The sequence below is a fragment of the Dendrobates tinctorius genome, unplaced genomic scaffold (genome assembly GCF_039654945.1).
Source record: "Dendrobates tinctorius isolate UK_male_01 unplaced genomic scaffold, ASM3965494v1 ptg000032l, whole genome shotgun sequence".
Lineage (NCBI taxonomy): Eukaryota > Metazoa > Chordata > Amphibia > Anura > Dendrobatidae > Dendrobates > Dendrobates tinctorius.
Window position 1 is genome coordinate 5,605,348 of NW_027361700.1, and position 18,478 is coordinate 5,623,825.

At 41.7% G+C, this 18,478-nt stretch overlaps 1 protein-coding gene across 1 annotated transcript in view; it reads left to right on the forward strand.

The window, feature by feature from the left end:
• LOC141086374 (signal transducer and activator of transcription 5B) overlaps nucleotides 1–17,574 on the forward strand; it is a 247,273-nt gene extending 229,699 nt beyond the window's left edge. The window contains exons 17-20 of the mRNA XM_073572342.1: nucleotides 5,508–5,672; nucleotides 6,397–6,445; nucleotides 6,744–6,842; nucleotides 10,646–17,574. Coding sequence (XP_073428443.1) covers nucleotides 5,508–5,672; nucleotides 6,397–6,445; nucleotides 6,744–6,842; nucleotides 10,646–10,775 — 443 coding nt within the window. The 3' untranslated portion in view covers nucleotides 10,776–17,574. The remainder of the gene's footprint in view (nucleotides 1–5,507; nucleotides 5,673–6,396; nucleotides 6,446–6,743; nucleotides 6,843–10,645) is intronic.
• The last annotated feature ends 904 nt before the right edge of the window (nucleotides 17,575–18,478 follow it).

Consider the following 18,478-nt stretch of genomic DNA (forward strand, 5'->3'; position numbering starts at 1 on the left):
GCGTCAACATGCACAGCCAGGTCCATGATGGTCTGGTTGGACCAGTTGGAGTCACAATTAAAACAGGGTACGTCAAGACAAACAATTCTTGGGGCCCTACCAACAATCCAAGAGGGAGCAGCCTTCCTAGCAGACGCCTCGGCGGATGCAGTAAGAATGGCAGCCAGAGCAGCAGGTCTCTCTAATGCGGCTCGTAGAGCCCTGTGGCTAAAGTGCTGGCAGGGAGACATTCAGACCAGGGCGAAGCTTTGTACTATTCCGTGTGAGGGGGAATATTTGTTCGGCGCAGTCCTGGACGAACTGCTTGAGAAGGCTGGGGACGACAAGAAAAAATTCCCAAATCTCTGGCCTACATCCTACCGACGCCCATTTGGTAGAAGGAGATTCCGTCTGGGGAGAAGGCCCAATTCTTCGCCTACTAGAGACCGTCCCAGATGGGAAGATAGAAGGAGAAGAGGTACGGGCTACATGTTTAGACGCTCGTCTAGAGATCAAAAGAGACCGTGGGAGGTAGACTATCATCCTTCCTTCCGGCATGGTCACAGATTACAAATAGTGACTGGGTGCGCAATGTAATATCCACCGGGCTTAGATTGGAGTTTACCCAGGTCCCGCGGGATACCTTTAAATCCACTCCTTTAAGATCTTCACCCCTCGAACAAGCAGCTTTAGAAGCGGAGGTCTTGAGCCTATGCCAGAAAAACGTCCTGATAGAGGTTCCGGAAGCTGAGAGAGGAAGAGGGTTCTACTCTCCCTTATTCCTGATCCAAAAACCTGATAAGACATTTAGAACGATCATTAACTTACGTTTCCTTAATAAATTTTTGGTGAACCGTACTTTTAAGATGGAGTCCATCAATACGACAATAAAAATATTGTTTAAAGGGTGTTTTATGGCAGTCATAGATTTGAAAGATGCGTACTATCATGTACCTATCCATGCAGACTTCCAGCAGTTCCTGAGGGTGGCGGTTTCAATAGACGGCACAGTCCGTCATTCTCAATATAGAGCCCTTCCCTTTGGTCTCTCAGCAGCGCCCCGGGTATTTACAAAGATAGTGGCCGAAGTTATGGCGCATTTACGGGAGGTGGACATCCTGATTGTTCCATATTTGGATGATTTTTTAATTGTGGGAAAATCAGGGGGCCATTGTACATCCCAGATAGAAAGAGCTAAGTCCAGGTTAGAAAACCTCGGATGGATATTAAACTACGAGAAATCCCGACTCCAGCCCTCAAAAATACAAAAGTTTCTAGGCTTACTATTAAATTCAGAAACTCAGCAGTGTCTGTTGCCATTTGGATAAAATGCAAAGGATACAGCAGCAGGTTCTTCGGGCGGTTGATAATCCTTCTATGACCCTCAGACAGGCCATGTCCCTGTTGGGATCTCTAACCTCATGCATCCCAGCAGTTAGGTGGGCACAATTCCATACTAGAGCCCTTCAGAAGGATGTCCTATTTAATAGCAGGGCCTTAAGACACTCCTTACAAGGTCAACTGTTGCTAAGCCCCTCGACTGTCACATCGCTTAGATGGTGGCTCGATGATGAGAACCTAGCCTCAGGGGTGCCCTGGATAACGCAGATAACCCGTGTTATAACCACAGATGCTAGTCCCTTCGGTTGGGGGGCCCATATGGGGGACATAGTGGTACAGGGACAGTGGGATTCGGATACGGAGATCTCATCCAACCAAAGAGAGCTATTGGCGATAGAGCAGGCAGTCAAAAAACTCATTATGTACCTACAGGGCCATCACGTGAGGATACTCTCGGACAACCAGGTAGCGGTAGCATATATCAACCACCAAGGTGGAACCCGCTCCGACGCCCTGATGCGGACAACAGAACGTCTCCTTCAAATAGCAGAGGGAAGTTTTCTATCTTTGACGGCGCTCCACATCAGAGGAAAGGACAACGTAAAGGCAGACTTTCTAAGCCGCAAGGCTCTAAAGCAAGGAGAATGGGCTTTGAACAGGGATATTTACCACCAGATTGTCCGCAGATGGGGTCGGCCAGAGGTAGACCTCTTTGCCACCAGAGAAAACAGAAAAGAAAAATCGTTCTGCTCTCTGAATCCCAGGGAAAATCCACTAGCAGTGGACGCCCTCCTGATAAGATGGAACTTTTCTCTGGCATACGCCTTCCCGCCATTAAATCTTCTACCTCTGGTAGTAAGGAAGATCAGGGAAGATCGGGCAAGAGTCATATTAATTGCCCCCTTTTGGCCCAGGAGGACCTGGTTTGCATGGTTGAGGACCATGTCTGTATGCGATCCCTGGGTGCTGCCGAACCTTCCGGATCTCCTCTACCAGGGGCCAGTCAGCCACCCACAAGTAGCGAGACTCCATTTGACGGCGTGGTCTTTGAAAGGTCACTGTTAGAGGATAGGGGGTTCTCCAAGAAGTTAATTGATACCCTCCTAAAAAGCAGGAAATTGATTACCACTAACATTTATGCTAGGACCTGGAAGCGATTCCTGTCCACCTTTCAGTTTGACGCCAGAGACGGAATTCCCACGAAACATATTCTGGAATTTCTCCAGAAGGGTCTCGAATTGGGTCTCTCCACAAGTACATTAAAAGTACAAGTTTCAGCCTTAGGGGCCTTGTTTGCATGTGATATTGCCAATAACTATTGGGTAGCAAGGTTCATCAAAGCAGCGGCTAGATCGAGACCCATACACAAAGACAGATGTGTACCTTGGGACTTAAATTTAGTCCTTACGGCCTTGACAGAAAGACCATTTGAACCTCTGGATTCGGCCTCATTAAAGATTATATCTCTTAAGGCAGCTTTTCTAGTGGCGATAACATCCGCATGTAGAGTGAGCGACATACAGGCACTTTCCAGATTGCCCCCTTACACAGAGTTCTTACAGGATAGAGTAATCCTAAGGCCAGATCCAGCATACCTTCCCAAGGTAGTATCACAATTTCACAGGACACAAGAGATAGTTCTGCCTTCCTTCCTCCCTAATCCGACCAACCCTAAGGAGCAAAAACTTCAGGCATTAGATATTAGGAGATGCTTACTTAAATATTTAGCAGCCACGGATCCTTGGAAGAAGGAGAATGCATTATTCCTATCCTTCCAAGGTCCCAGGAAAGGTTGTAGGGTATCAAAACGCACATTAGCGAGGTGGATTAGGGAGGCTATCTCTCTTGCCTACACAGCAGGTGGAGGTCCGGCTCCGCAGAACCTGAGGGCGCATTCCACTCGTGCCATGGCATCATCTTGGGCAGAAAGATCTGGAGTGTCAATTGATCAGATATGTAAGGCGGCCACCTGGTCATCTCCTTCCACCTTTTTTAACCACTATCGATTAGATATGGGTGCCTCTTCAGATCTCACGTTCGGGCTAAGGGTGCTGCAGGCTGTAGTCCCGCCCTAAATTAGTTTACATCTCTGTAATTCTCTCGTGGTGCTGTCATGGGAGTCCGAATAAAGTATTAAGTTACGTATCGGTAACGGTATTTTTCGGAAGCCCATGACAGCACCCTTAGTTCCCTCCCTTGTTCACATATAGGGGTGCACTCCTTTAGAAGATTGTCCACAATTTACGGTATGTGGGAGATGGTGTAAAAAAAAAAAAAATATATATATATATATATATATATATATATATATATATATATATATATATATATATATATATATATATATATTTCTGCTATATAGGGTAGATAAGATGTATATATTATATGTTGTGTACTAACCATGGTAGCCTCTCAAGCTCTGTAAACCAACTGATGCGTGGGAGAGGTGCCGCCCTTTTTGTATCTGTAGGTTTCCTGTTCCTAAAGGGCGGATCCCCTCTCTCGTGGTGCTGTCATGGGCTTCCGAAAAATACCGTTACCGGTACGTAACTTAATACTATCCCACATCATCCCGTCAAAGCCACTGGACTACTACCCCCAATATCCCACATCATCCCGCCTGCCAGAGTCACCGGACAACTACCACTATTATCCCACATCATCCCGTCACAGCCGCCGGACTACTACAGCTAATATCCAACATCATCCCATCAGCCAGAGCCACCGGACAACTACCACTAATATCCCACATCATCCCGTCACAGCCGCCAGACTACTAGTAACCCCTAATATCCCACATCAGCCAGAGCCACCGGACTACTACCCCTAATATTCCACATCATCCCCTAAGCCAGAGCCACCGGACTACTACCCCTAATATCCCACATCATCCCATAAGCCAGAGCCACCGGACTACTACCCCTAATATTCCACATCATCCCGTCATCTAGAGCCACCAGACTACTCCCCCTAATATCTCTCATCATCCCGTCAGCCAGAGCCACCGGACTACTACCCATAATATCCCACGTCAGCCTGGGGTCAGAACCAGAGCGCTGAGTGGATTTGCCCTAACTTCCATACTGGGGATCCCTTTAAGAGAGCATGGAATCAGAAGCAGAGCATTAGAAGGCAATTGTCCTGACTTCCATACCGGGGATCCCTTTAAGAAAGGCCTGGGGTCAGTACCAAAGCACAGTGTGGATTTGCCCTAACTTCCATACCGATGATCCCTTTAAGAGACCCTGGGGTCAGAACCACAGAGCTGAGTGGAACGGTCGTGACTTTCATTACGGGGATCCCTTTAAGAGAGGCCTGTGGTCAGAACCAGAGCACTTAGTGGAATTGCGCTAACTTCCATACCAATGACCCCTTTAAGAGAGGCCTGGGGTCAAACCCAGAGCGCTGAGGGATCTGCTCTGACTTCCATACCAATGATCCCTTTTAAGAGGGAAGATGTGCCTATGGGGTGGAGGATGTGTGATGGGTATATGGGAACGGGAGGGGCATTCATCTCTGTCATGTGCACTCTGCTCCTTTCAGGGGGGCAGACAATGGCAGGGAGCTTATGTTCCCAGGGATGCTAGATTTCTCCCACCATGTCAGTGTCTGCTGAGGTGTTGTCAAGTGGGAAAACTTGCTCATAGCAACCAATCACAGCTCTCCTTCTTTTAACCAGCTCTGGTGAAATGAGATGCTTAGTAATTGTTTGCAAGGAAAACTGTTGCTCTTAGCAACCAATTACAGCTCAGCTTCTTTTGAACTGCTCTGGTGAAATAAAAGATGCTTCGTGATTGGTTGGTGATACACACATACATACATACATTCAGTTTTATATATAGAGATTTCATAACTTTCCCAAATTCCTATGAAAAAATATTCAGCACATTCTGCATTGAACTACTGTACAAAATTTATTATATATTTTAGGAGTCGGTCCATTTTATTCCGACTCCACGACTCCGACTCCACAGCCCTGCTTGCAAGGCTCATTAGAGTTGATATTAACTTTTAGGATTGCTGCTTCCAGTAGATGGCGCTAGAGAAAGGAGTCTTTATATTAATCATGTTTCCTAGTCCAGCTCATAGTAAAAGTTAAATTTTTTATGCAATTCTGACATAATTTGTCAAATTCAGATATTTTGCTTCCCTTCGTGAGCTAACACGCCTGTAATGTGTCTGTTTAGCGGAGAGGGCCTTGTGGAACTTGATGCCATTTACCAGCCGAGATTTTTCAGTACGTTCGCTGGCGGACCGACTTGGAGATCTGAACTATCTCATCTATGTGTATCCTGACAGGCCAAAAGACGAAGTGTTCTCAAAGTATTACACGCCAGTGCTCTGCAATCCTTGTAAGATTGACCCACCTATTGATCACCCTGTATGTGTCTGCATGTGTGAGCTAGCTGCTTATTGATCCTAGATTGTCACATTTTGTACGTAGCTTTCTATCCTTATTGTTTCTGATATTAAGATATACATAATTTCCTTCTCCAGTCACACCTTGTACAAGTGCATTAAAACAAAATGCTTCATCTATACAAGTTGCACTATTGAAAACCTTATTGTAAAAATGCTGCAGTCCATAATACTGCAATTTTTGCTGCGCAGAACACTACTGCCCCATGGCAGCATTGACATGTATCATTGTACCTTCTAAAGAAATACAAAGGGCAGTGGATGCAGCAAGTGTTCCCAATCGATCAGCTAAGGGGAATTGGCATGGAAGGATCAGTAATCGGTGGCACCCTAATTGTGAACTTGCTTTTCCCTACTGGTCTGGGTTATCTACTCAGTTTGTAATCTTTGTTGGGTAAATTCTCTTAAATATTAGGTAACGATAAGATGCATATAGTTGTATATCAGTCAGGCCAAAAATATTAGTTACTCGAATGTAAGGCCTGATAATAAAATATGAGCCAATTGCTCAGTCAGGCGTAATGTATCCTTGCGTATTTTCAGGTATATGTGTTTGCTTTTCACTGTAGTCTGTTGGTAATCAAAAGCAGCCATGAATAAGAAGTTTGGTGACACTTGGTATGTGATTTAATTCTTCTTTATTTTCATTCCCTTTAGCAAAAGCAGACGGCTATGTGAAGCCAGCCATAAAGCAAGTGGTCCCAGAGTAAGCATCCATTCTCTATATGTATAAATCATCCCTGAATACAAGAATTCATGACCCATCCCCTTAGTCTTCATCCTCTGTTCTATTACGTATCATGATACTTCTGTTTACTCAATGTAAATGTACATGCATCTTATAGTATAGTGATAACCTACTTCATATCCTACTAATCATCATTTTTTGTGTTTAGAACAAATGGCTCTGAGATATATATATATATATATATATATATATATATATATATATATATATATATATATATATATATATATATATCTTTTTTTTTTTGTTTTGTAAGGTTTGTGACCACTGATGTAATCCCACCAAACAGCTACATGGACCAGGCACCATCCCCTGCAGTTTGTACTCCGTCACACTATAACTTGTACCAGCAAAAGTGAGTTATACGCTGTGTAATACACTGATATGTATGTGATAAATCAGACTTCCTTTGCTTGTCATTCAGTAGATAGTAAAGAGGAGATGTCCACACACTGGAGCAAATTACATTTGAACACATTGGCCCCAATTCATCATTGCTCTTGCACTTTTTTTTTTTTTTTTTTTTTTTTTGCTTGCACCCAATTATATTTGCACCTTTCTTTGAAGTATATTTTATTAGTGCTCACCTGTTTTTTTTTTTTTTTGTTTTTTTTTCTTCACTTGGTGGATGGAGTTTAGCAATTCTAGGTGTTTCCATTTGAGTCATCAGTTTCCACTTTTTGAAAAATTGCAATGTTTGGTGCAGCTCCACTCGAGTCCCCCCTACCGCAGAACGAATAAGGAAAGTGGCTAAGCCCCCCAAAATGATACAGGGCCTTTGTGTCACAGCGCTGTTCAAAAGTTTTAGGCAGGTGTGGAAAACTGCTGCAAAGTAAGAATGTAGTCAAAATAGAAGTTTTAATAGTTTAATTTCATTACTTAACGAAAATCAAAATGAATAAACAGAAGCAAAATCTAAATCAAATCAATATTTAGTAGGATCGCCCACTGCCTTCAAGACTTTATCAGTTCTAATTGCAACAAAATCAGGGATTTTGTAGGATTATAGTTGGGTGTATGAGTAACCAATTATCCCAAACAGATGACTATGATCAACATTTTCATGTATGCTGTAACACAACCATTACCTGAAACAGAAACAGCTGTGTGGGAGGCTTTAAACTGGGTACGGAACAGCTAAACTTTACTGTGAAGGTGAGGTTGTTTAAGACCATTTGATATCACAGGTCGTACACAGTGGCAAGACTTAGCACAGCAATATGACACATTGTCGTTATACTGCATCAGCAAAGATCCGTCCTATGCAAAGAATTCACAGAAGACTGAAGTTTCAAAATTTGTGCTATTCAAGCACTTTCGAAGAAGCACAAATAAATGGGTAACGTTGAGGACTGTAGATAAGGTGGTTGTATACAGCAATTGGTACTTTTAGAAAATGACCAAAGGACCAAAAAAAAAAACCTGGACAATGGCCGACACCCCAAAGTAAACAATAGCTATAGCGGTTGAAGGGTTTTCTATAATTTTTATTCAATTATTAAAAACTATAATGTAAACAGACACAACACATACAACAGACCCCAATTAAAAGGCTTGTGTAGCCTAATTTGTATACCTTTAGCAGCTGAAAAGAGGAGAATGTGAATAGTTATCTCCCTAAATACTGAAAATTATAAGCGTTATGAAAGAGTAGGTGAAAACAATATACACCACAAAGTAGCTTTCTTATCCACTAAAATAATATAACGGAGGGGCTATGATTTTCACCACCATTGCACAGATAACATGACTCAAGCTGAGGGCTAATAATAGACTAATAGAGTGGTATATAGCTACAATCTCAGTTCAGAGTGAGTAAACATTACCATGTTCTGTATATACAAGCATTATGCAGTAAATGTAACGCTCACCCAGTGTTTAGCAGATGTCCAAACTGGTGAATATCACCCCTATAGTTAAGCCCATCAGGACATAGAGGCAGATGTATGTCTCCAATAAATGTCCATTTTTAAGGGCACCAGGGGGATAGAAGCAGGACAAAAGACCTCCTCCCGACGCATTTCTTCCCTCTCAGAGATTCATCAGGGGATCCAGCAGCCTATTTGGGAGGTCTGTATTCTCACCTCCTGTAGATAAGGTGGTTGACCAAGAAAACTTTGTGGAGCAAATGAGACATGTGCTTACTTCCCGTAAAAATTAGATGATGTCCAGCAGTGCCATCAGCTGAGAATTGGCAGCAACTACTACTATTCGGTGAAGTTCGGCCAGAAGTGGTCTTTATAGAGGAATTTCAATGAAAACCATATCTTCTACATAGAAACAAGGCCATGCGCCTCAACTATGCATAAAAATATAAGAATTGGGGTACAGAAAAATGGCTGCAGATGCTCTGGACTAATGAGTCAAAATCTGAAATATTTGGCTGCAACAGAAAGCAGGTCAGGATTAATGACGTCCTCAATTCTGAGAAATAAAGGCAGCTACTTATCCATCATGTGATACCATCAGGGAGGCATATGATAGGATCCAAATTTATTCAGTAGCAGGACTATGACCCCAAATGTGGAGCCAATATCATTAAGAACTCTCTTCAGAGAAAAAAAAAAAAGAATTTGTTGTGGAAGTGATTATATAGCCCCCACAGGGCCCTAATCTCAGCATCATGAGTCTGTCTGAAATTACATGAAGAGATAGAAGGACTTGTGCAGTCCTACATTAATATTAATCTACTAGCTGAAGAGCCTGGCGCTGCCCGGGCATAGTAACTAACTGTGATTAGTTATAACAAATTATAATTATCCTCCATCCCATAGTCCGGTGCCCATATACCCATCATACATATCCACCATCCCATAGGCCCGTGCCCATATACCCATCATACATATCCTCCATCCCATAGGCCCGTGTCCATATACCCATCATACATATTCGCCGTCCCATAGTCCCGTGCCCATATACCCGTCATACATATCCTCCATCCCATAGTCCAGTGCCCATATACCGATCACACATCCTCCATCCCATAGTCCCGTGCCCATATACCCATCATACATATCCTCCATCCCATAGTCCAGTTCCCATATACCCATCGCACATCCTCCATCCCATAGTCAACCATTATGATATCATAATGAGGGGCGGGGCTTGATACGCACACACTGTTTCCCCATTATGTAGATAGGGGCATTATGACATGAGGGACGGGGCTTGACACGCGCACACTTTTTCCCCATTATGTAGATAGGGGCAAAATTGTTTGGTGAATTGGAACGCGCGGGGTTAAAATTTCACCTCACAACATAGCCTAGGACGCTCTCGGGGTCCAGACATGTGACTGTGCCAAATTTTGTGGCTGTAGCTGCGACGGCGCAGATGCCTATCCCGGGCGCGCACACACACACACACACACACACACACACACACACACACACACACACACACACACACACACACACACACACACACACACACACACACACACACACGTTGAGCTTTATGTATTAGATGTAGTTAGTTCTCCAAGGTGTTTGGAACAACGTTTCTGCCGAGTTCCTTTAATTACTGTGCAAGTGTACCTAGGAGATTTGATGCTCTGATACAGTTTTGAAACTAAAGGTGGCCACACCTGTTGTGTTGTAAATAAGCAGAAGTGAAATTCAGCTGAAAACCGGTAATTGCATGTACAGTGTATTCCATTTGGAGGAGACTGACTAGCAAAGATGTTTTTTACTAGTACTAAAAAGTTCTAAAGCCTGGGATGGGGGTAAAAAAAGAAAACTGGACCGCCACTGATCTCGTGGCTGGTGTCACTAACCAATCTGATGATCTCAACATCAGGGTTTGGGGTATTTGTCACCTGAATGTTGCCTCCAATGAGGAGATGCTGGTTTGCTCATACATTCACTTTCCGACTGAGTCGCCGACTTCTCTGATTCACCACGATCTGGAGAATAGGTAGTAAAAAATGTGATATCTTGTCATTTGATAAATAATTTACCTTAGAGAAGCTTTTTCCTTCCCTTTCTATGGGTTTTCTATGAATGTTTACAAACCTTGTTGTTTCCTCAAAGCTCAGTTTAGTGTTTTAAGAGTAAATAGAAAATCGGGAGGAGGGGGATGCAGTTGCAGTTTCAAATCAGAGGGGATGTGGCTCCTTTTTAACCACACTGAAAACACTTTTTTTTTTCTTCCCTGCAGTCCTGACTCTGTTTTGGATCCTGATGGCGATTTTGACTTAGATGATAGTATGGATGTGGCAAGGCATGTGGAAGAGCTTCTCCGAAGACCCATGGATAACAGCCAGTGGATTCCTCATGCCCAATCCTGATGTAGTCCTAACCCGCGCCTCACTGCCTCCAAAAATCAAAATGTGAATTGTTTTCACAAAATTAATTTTGGTATTTTGTGCATGGTGATCAGTAGGTTTTATTTTCTTTCGTTTATTTTATGGTACTTTTTGACAAGAAAACTGTATCTCCCATTATATTCTTAATATTCCCATTCTGGGGGTGGTGATGCCCTGGCCACCTTTCTTCAGAAGATAAGTCATCATATAGTGCTTTAAACTGCAGCACAGAAGGAGACTAGGTATTCAGTTCCATCCACACGTTGTCTATGGAGTTACGTTTAAGTGTTGCAATGGATAGGAACTGAGGACATTGAGCCTCCCATCCTGAAAACCGAAATGCCCTTATGGCTGTCAGCTGGTGTTTTGACGAGCGAGGATTCCTCTATGTTATGGGGATATAAGTAGGTCATACAGAGGGTGAACAACCTCGTTACGTATTATTTAGTTTGGGATTTTTATCTTTGTGTCAGTATATATCCCTTACACGGCTTGAGTGAATTGTGAAACATTGCAACGCAATTAGCCTTAAGCAGAGTAAAGGCCGTAGTCAGCGGAGATTCGGATCATGCTAGATGTCAATCATGTTTACTTCACGATATGTAGAGCGTTCTCCATATCTGAGCCCCAGTTTGGGGTTAAAAGGTGAGAGAGCTAATATAAATGAACCCTACTTAGGAGTAATCAGGGTTTTAAGTTTATTTAACATTAAATATATATATAAAAATATATATACTTCAAAATATAACTAATTATATGAAATGTTTCTATTTTATTACTTTTCTTTTTGTTTCCACTTTTCTGAAATGGCTTCGATAATATTGGGGACATTATAAAAAGACCTCCAGAAATGTATTGTAGTACCTCATTACAACCAGAACACAAGGGCAGCATGGCATGTGACAAACACAAGAGGAATCTTCCCATGACTTCACAAAGTCTGCGCAGCGTCCTATGAGATATGTAACAATAGAAAAGTGACCTACAATTATCTTGCCTTGTACATGACAACCACATTCTTCATTCCTATAAGAGATCCCTCTTAATCTTTACAGTTTGCCATCAATGCACAAGAAATGGAACCTGCAGCGTTAATCAGGTGGTTTAGGTCATGGCACCCCTTTTCAGTTCCACTGAGAGGCTCAAAACGTCCCTCGTGATGAATAGATGCTTGGTGATTTGTAAAAGAATAGCGATTTCTATTTTGGCAGTGCAATACCATTTTCAGATCTCATACTTCTCAGTTTGTCAAACTTCTGTACATGGATGACGCCCAGAATACTGCCCCCTTAGGTTGCACCCTTAGGCCCTGGCTACATGGCCTGCATGATACAGTGACATCATGACATTCATTCAATGGAACCTCATTTTTTTCTGGAGATCAGATTAGATTTTGCAAGGTCTAGAAGTTTTGCCCTCAACTTTGTTTTTTTTAGGGAAACATTAAGTTTGCACTGTGATAATGCCACGTCAGATTTTTAATTGTATTTTTAGTTGAGAATATTGAAGATTTATTGGGACAAAAAAATTGTTACATTTATATTGCCCTTAATTTAAAGGGTTTGTCCTACAAACGACATTACACCTAACCACAGGATAGATGATAAATGCATGATTGCTTGGTATCCGGATACTAAGGCACCCACTTATCCCAAAAACAAGGAGCCCAAGTTCCCATGTGTGAATGAAGCATTGGTGATCATGTGTGGACCAGTGCTCTATGCAAGGTCTATAACTTCTATGCTCAATAAGACTTAAAGGAATTTTCCCACGAACAAAGTACATTTTAATTAATACATCTTAGAATAAAAAGAAGTTCCACAGTTGTAAAAAAAACTTCATGTCCCTAGATAATCTTTTAAATGTGCCCCTGTGTAATGGCCGTGTCTGACCGTACAGGGACATGGTCTGATCATACTACAGCTCCTGGGCAGGGGAGGAAGTGAAAGAGTATACATACATTACAGCAGGGGATCACAGGTAATTCTTTCTGTGAGGTAAAACAAGTTTTTAAATAGGCAGGGATTTTTTTTCCTTACACAAACCAGCAGCTTTGATCCCCTGCTGTCCTGTGTGTATACTCTTTTGCTTCCTCCCCTGCCCAGGAGATATGTTATAATCCGACCATGTCCCTACACGGTCAGACACAGCCATTACAAGGCACATTATAAGATTCTCAGCACAGCACATTTATTTTTACCAAATCCAATAATGGAACATATTTTTATATTGTAAGATATATTGATTAAAGTGTATTTTTTTGTCTTATTTAAAAGGGGTGTCCCACGAAAAAAGGACTTTAGGTCTTCTGTTTTAGTGATTGGTGGGGTGCCAGTCAGCGATAATTCATTTAGCACCTGTCCAGTATATGTTTACGGGAACTTACCCTTAATGGTCGCTTATACTAAAGTATGACCTAAACTCTGAAATCCTGACTTTAGTAAGGTTGGCAACAAATCAGAGCCAAGCTGACCTGTTTCTATAGGTGTGCAAGAATGTGAAAAGGGACATGATCTTTATGTACAACTCATTGAATTTTCATTTTCACAAAGTTTTATAATTATTCCTCCTATTGTTTACACTTACACTGTAGCGACTGGAGATTTTGCACCATCTTGCTCAATGAGATATGGTAGTGGTGTGATTTACTATTTTGTCACTAGCGGTCACTTTTTATACAAAAAAATTCTATTTCCTCAGGACTGGGTGCAGTATGTACTCTCATCATCCGCTTTCTCGTGTTACGTGATTGAGGGCATATTATATAAACAAGGCAACATAATATCAATGGCCTTCCTTGTAAAAGTGAATCTTTTAAATAGTGGTACTGTTAGCAAGATAAGTCACTCCCCAGACCTCTAACATGAGGATGAGATTGGGAAAAAATATCAGCTATTTTTGTAAAACAGCACCTCTCCTGTCTATAGTCCATGACTGGTATTGCAGCTGAACGCCATGCGAGTGAATGAAGCCCAGTAGTAATACCAAACACGGTGCATAAACAAAAGTGGCGCTGTTCCTGGGGGTACTCGTGTACCTTTCTACCCCATGGGAGTAGAAGCAGGACACTGGTGGTCAGATAATGTTTTTGTTATATACAAGATACAGTTACTATCTTGTTCCCGTTTTGACGATTTTAGCTAAATTTGGATTGTTTTATAAAAATAACACATTTAAGGCCTCCATACTTTTATTGTGTGAACGTCGGTCAAACCTGCTAATTTCAGTGAGATTGGCTGACCATTTCATGTCTATGAGGGCCTCCTGACTCTCTCAGGCAGATGATGGCTTAGTTTTTAGGGGAGATAAGCTGCTGACAGAAGTATCTGCCAGAGGCTTTCTTTGCTCTTTGTGGAAAATGTATGTGCATGAGGGAGTCTGGTGCAAGAAATGTCCAGTTGCCAACTATCTCCGATATGGCCAGCTTTAGTTTCCTTGTCTGGATAGCTGTGTGTTTAAACAATCTGTGTGTGGTGTACCACCCAAAATTTAATTCTTCATATACCAAAAACACAACTGTGACTCTGAAGAAGCCATTTTGCACATTATTATCATAGATCCCAGCTCTTGTTATCTATGTTATATAAGAAAAGCCATGCAGAAAGATATATAATATATTTTTAATACCTAGAAAGTCACATGTTCCTCTTTCTACAGATAGCATAAAGTAAAAAAAAATATATGCTAGTATCATGGTAAATCAGATCTGATGGATCAGTATACTGGAATACAATCACATACTTCACATTCCAAAGAATGGTCAACACACATACATAGACAAAAATGTGATCACATTAGGGGTGGATTAAGCAGATTGACAGCTGAGGGGGCACGTAGGTCATCCATTCACCTGACACTTGTGGTATGGCCAATGAAGATTAAACCTGACAGACCGCGGATGCATGCTGCCCGATCCACTAGTAGCATGTATCAGGCACTGACTATATGATCTCGGCAAGGGATGTCCGACTCTGTGCACTGCAGTGCTTCAGACAGGACAGCCGGGTCCCGGCAGCTTCTCCCCACCATCTGCTTTGGATTGACAGGGTCTGTGTGCCTGTGTATAGGGAGTGACCTGTCACTTTAGGGGAGTGGGTGAGGACAAGCTGCCTGGGACCCACCATCCTAACTAGTTTCCCAAGCAGCTCAGTCTCTAGCGTTTTTCTCAAACATACTTGACTGAGATCATGCAGCCAGTGCCTGATACGTGCTGCGGGTGGATCGGGCAGCATGTATCCGCTGTCAGGTTCACTTTAAGAACAGTTTGCCTCTGATTTGAAGGCAGAGACTGAAGCAACATACTGTCTCTTGGCAAAGCAAAAAAAAATTCTATTGTAATAAATGGAATATTTTGACGTTGGTTTCCAGACTTTAGACTATAATGATGGCTGTGTGAATAGGGCCTTATTTTTTAAGTAATGTCTCAGTGGGAAAAAGCATTCTCAGATCATTCAGGTCAGTTCAGGACCTGAGTCCTTCAAGCAACTGACTTTTGTAAGGATAGTAGATAATAGAATTGATATATATTCCCCAAGCTGTCACTTTTTACAAAAATATTTGATTACTGTATCGAATTTTTAACGTCCCCGGATTGCTGTTCTATATTGTGAAGGTCTGAGAGCAAGTTTGGTCAGGAAATGCCACACACACTTCTGTCCGTGCCTTTCTTTTGTAAGATTGTTATGAATCGTGCATTTCTGGACCTCTATTTGAGCTCTCCACATCTTGTTTTTTTTACCTTCTCATAATTTTTTTTTTTTTTTTTATGGTGACGCCACATCCTTCAAAGTTAGCATCCGTTTTTCCATATTGCTGCCAGGAGGCAGATAATCCGCCCTATAAGTTTACAACCAGAGCATAGCAGAAATGGCCTCTCACTTCTCATATACCATATGTTTTGTTTTTTGTTTTTTTTAAGCTACTGTGTATATGTATATATTTTAGTTATAGGTTCAGCAATGGCAAGAAAGGGTTTTTTTTTTTTTTGTTTTTTTTTTAATCATTACCTGTTTAATTTGTTAAATGTTTCCTTTGTGGCTAAGGATTTTTTGTATTCTTTCCTAGAATTCAGTACTCAAAAGAAAAAAATACTGGCCTTCAAAAAGAAAGAAATACGCAAAAAATCTATGCCATAGTTTACTTGTCCATATATTCTGGAAATTTTCATCAAGTGATAATGCCTAGTCGAGGGCTTCTTAAATTTGGGTAGCATTTCTCTCGTATTCAAAAAATGATCCTCCTCTGACTTCTATTAGACTTTGTTCACACAGTGTTTTCTTGGGGATGTTTCTTGGAGTGGATATGCCAAAAACGCCAGAGTCTAAAAAAAAAAAAATACTAGGAAAAACACTTCCTATTCATTTCAATATTAAATTGATTTACTGTTCACATATAGAGCATTTTAAGTATTTTTTTTTTATTCAGGTTTTGAAAAACGCTAAGGAAAAAAAAATTAAAATGCATGTCACTACTTTGAGGCGGATTCTTCTGCATCCACTGTTAACTTGACATATCCAGTCAACCAGCTGCAAAACACACAATAAAAAAATTCTTCAGAACTGCTTCAGGAAAATAAAAATTCTTCTTGTAAAAAAAAAAAAAAAAAAAAAATTGTTCTATAAAGCATCAAGGACAATAAAAACTGTCTGCTCATAGCCTTAAAGAATACAGATGTAGAGGTGATCCTCCATTTGGGCCACACTTCTTTAACCCATGGTACAAAGTTGCCTCAAAGATCGTATTTCCCTTCTGGAGCATTATACACACAGCCCATTGATTTCAGTTGCCGCTGTGTAGTACCTCATTTCTCCTGCCGTGTTGCTGTAGGAGAATGGAACACTCCCTGGCGGTGACAGCAGTTTGTGGGATTAGTTAATTACAAAGGGATCCTTTAGATTGGTAGGGGTTGTCCAAACTGGATGACCCCTTTAAACCTTTTAGCTCTGTAAGAATTGTATTCTCATGGTTCTACTGTTTAAAAACCTCATAATAATTAATAGATCTCAAAGACAAACTAATGATATAATGAACCGCACTCAGGACATATGTATAGCGTGTACATACAAACCTTTTTAGATACAACTCTCCATATACAATACAAATGTTTTTTGGAATGTTGGATTTTTATGTAATGTTACCGAGGAGAGAAATAACTATTTGCACACAAACTAGATGACAAAGCCAATCTCAGCGAACCTAAATAGTTTTACGACCTGCCACCGATTCTTCATCGTGGTTAGGTGTGCCTTAAAGAAGCAGAAAGTGACTCCCTTAATATGGTAGATACATTTCTGGCCATATCTTAGTACTTTTCTATTTATTTCATTTTTAAATTCTCATGGAAAGGAGAAGTATTTCTGTATTAGTACACAATAGGTTTATTAGGAAATACCCCTACTTCATCCACATTAATATCAACTAGCTACTTATTAGCCATAGGTTGTTGGTCAAAACTTAGTACAGTATGTTGATTTTTTTTTTTTTGTCATTTAATAGGAGGTCGAGCGTGTCAATACAACCTCCTACTTACACCCTAATTATTACGTAGGGAGTATTTTTTGGGTTTTCTTTACTTTTTTCTCTTGAATGTTTGAAAGTTATCTGCTTTCTAAAATCTGTTATGTTTGCCTGCTCCTTGCTGTTAAGTGTCTTTCCCTGTTCTATAGTTACTCTTTTATTCAGCAAATTACATTGTGTTTTGTGCATCTGTGACTTTTATTTTGGAAATAAAATGTATTTTCCATTATAAAATTAAAAATTGGTTACATTTTTTGTTATCAAATGGAATGCTTTGTATTTTTATTTCTGTTCACAAGCTTATATAGCTAGAATTTCAGCATTCATATATACGGGAGTCTGTCAGAAGATATCTCCTCATTAGACTAATGACCACACCAAGTAAAAGACTTCTAGACCTAGAATTTTTAAGAAACATGAATTTTTTCCTATCGTCACGACAGCACCCTACTGTGAGAGGGGATCTGTCCACCAGGACAGGGATCCTACAGGTTAAAAGGGGGTGGTCCCCCTCAGTTGGTTTCCTGTGCTGATGGAAACCTGCAGGAAGAAATCGTACCTGGGTCGAAGCAGCCTCTATGTGTTCCCCGTTGGAATGGCAGAGCCTGGGATGCCAGAGGCATTGTTGGTGGTGTTCTGCCTGTCCAGACCCCTCCTCGACTGACATGGATGGTGCGATCCCACGGGCCGGGTAGTGCCACCCTGCGCAGGTGGAGATGAGGCTCCCTGTGCAGGTATCGGCCACTGGACACAGCGAGGGGGCCGTTTCCGGAATCGGGCCTTCTTGTGTGTGAAGTGCGCGCCCGTGAACCAGAAGTGCCTCTTTCACTTCCGGGAGGGACTGAAGAGGTGCATCGTGGGGAAATAAGGGGGCATGGCCAGGCTTTAATGTCGGCAGCCTCTTGCAGCAGTGTGTCAGCATATCTTCCCCAAGAGATACACTGAGGAGCACCCACCGCTTGAGGTGGTCACCGAGCGGTGCAGAGTTGGCAGCAGCAGTGGTCGCTCTAAAGGGAGTGACACCAAGGATGCCAGAAGTGTTCGAGGTCAACAGATATCGGGGACCTCTGAATTATACCGTGTCTCCACCTCCTAAGTCGAAGTTCCACCTGATGAAGACGGGGGTACCTTCAAAACCCATTGTGGTTTACACCAATATTCTTGTCCTG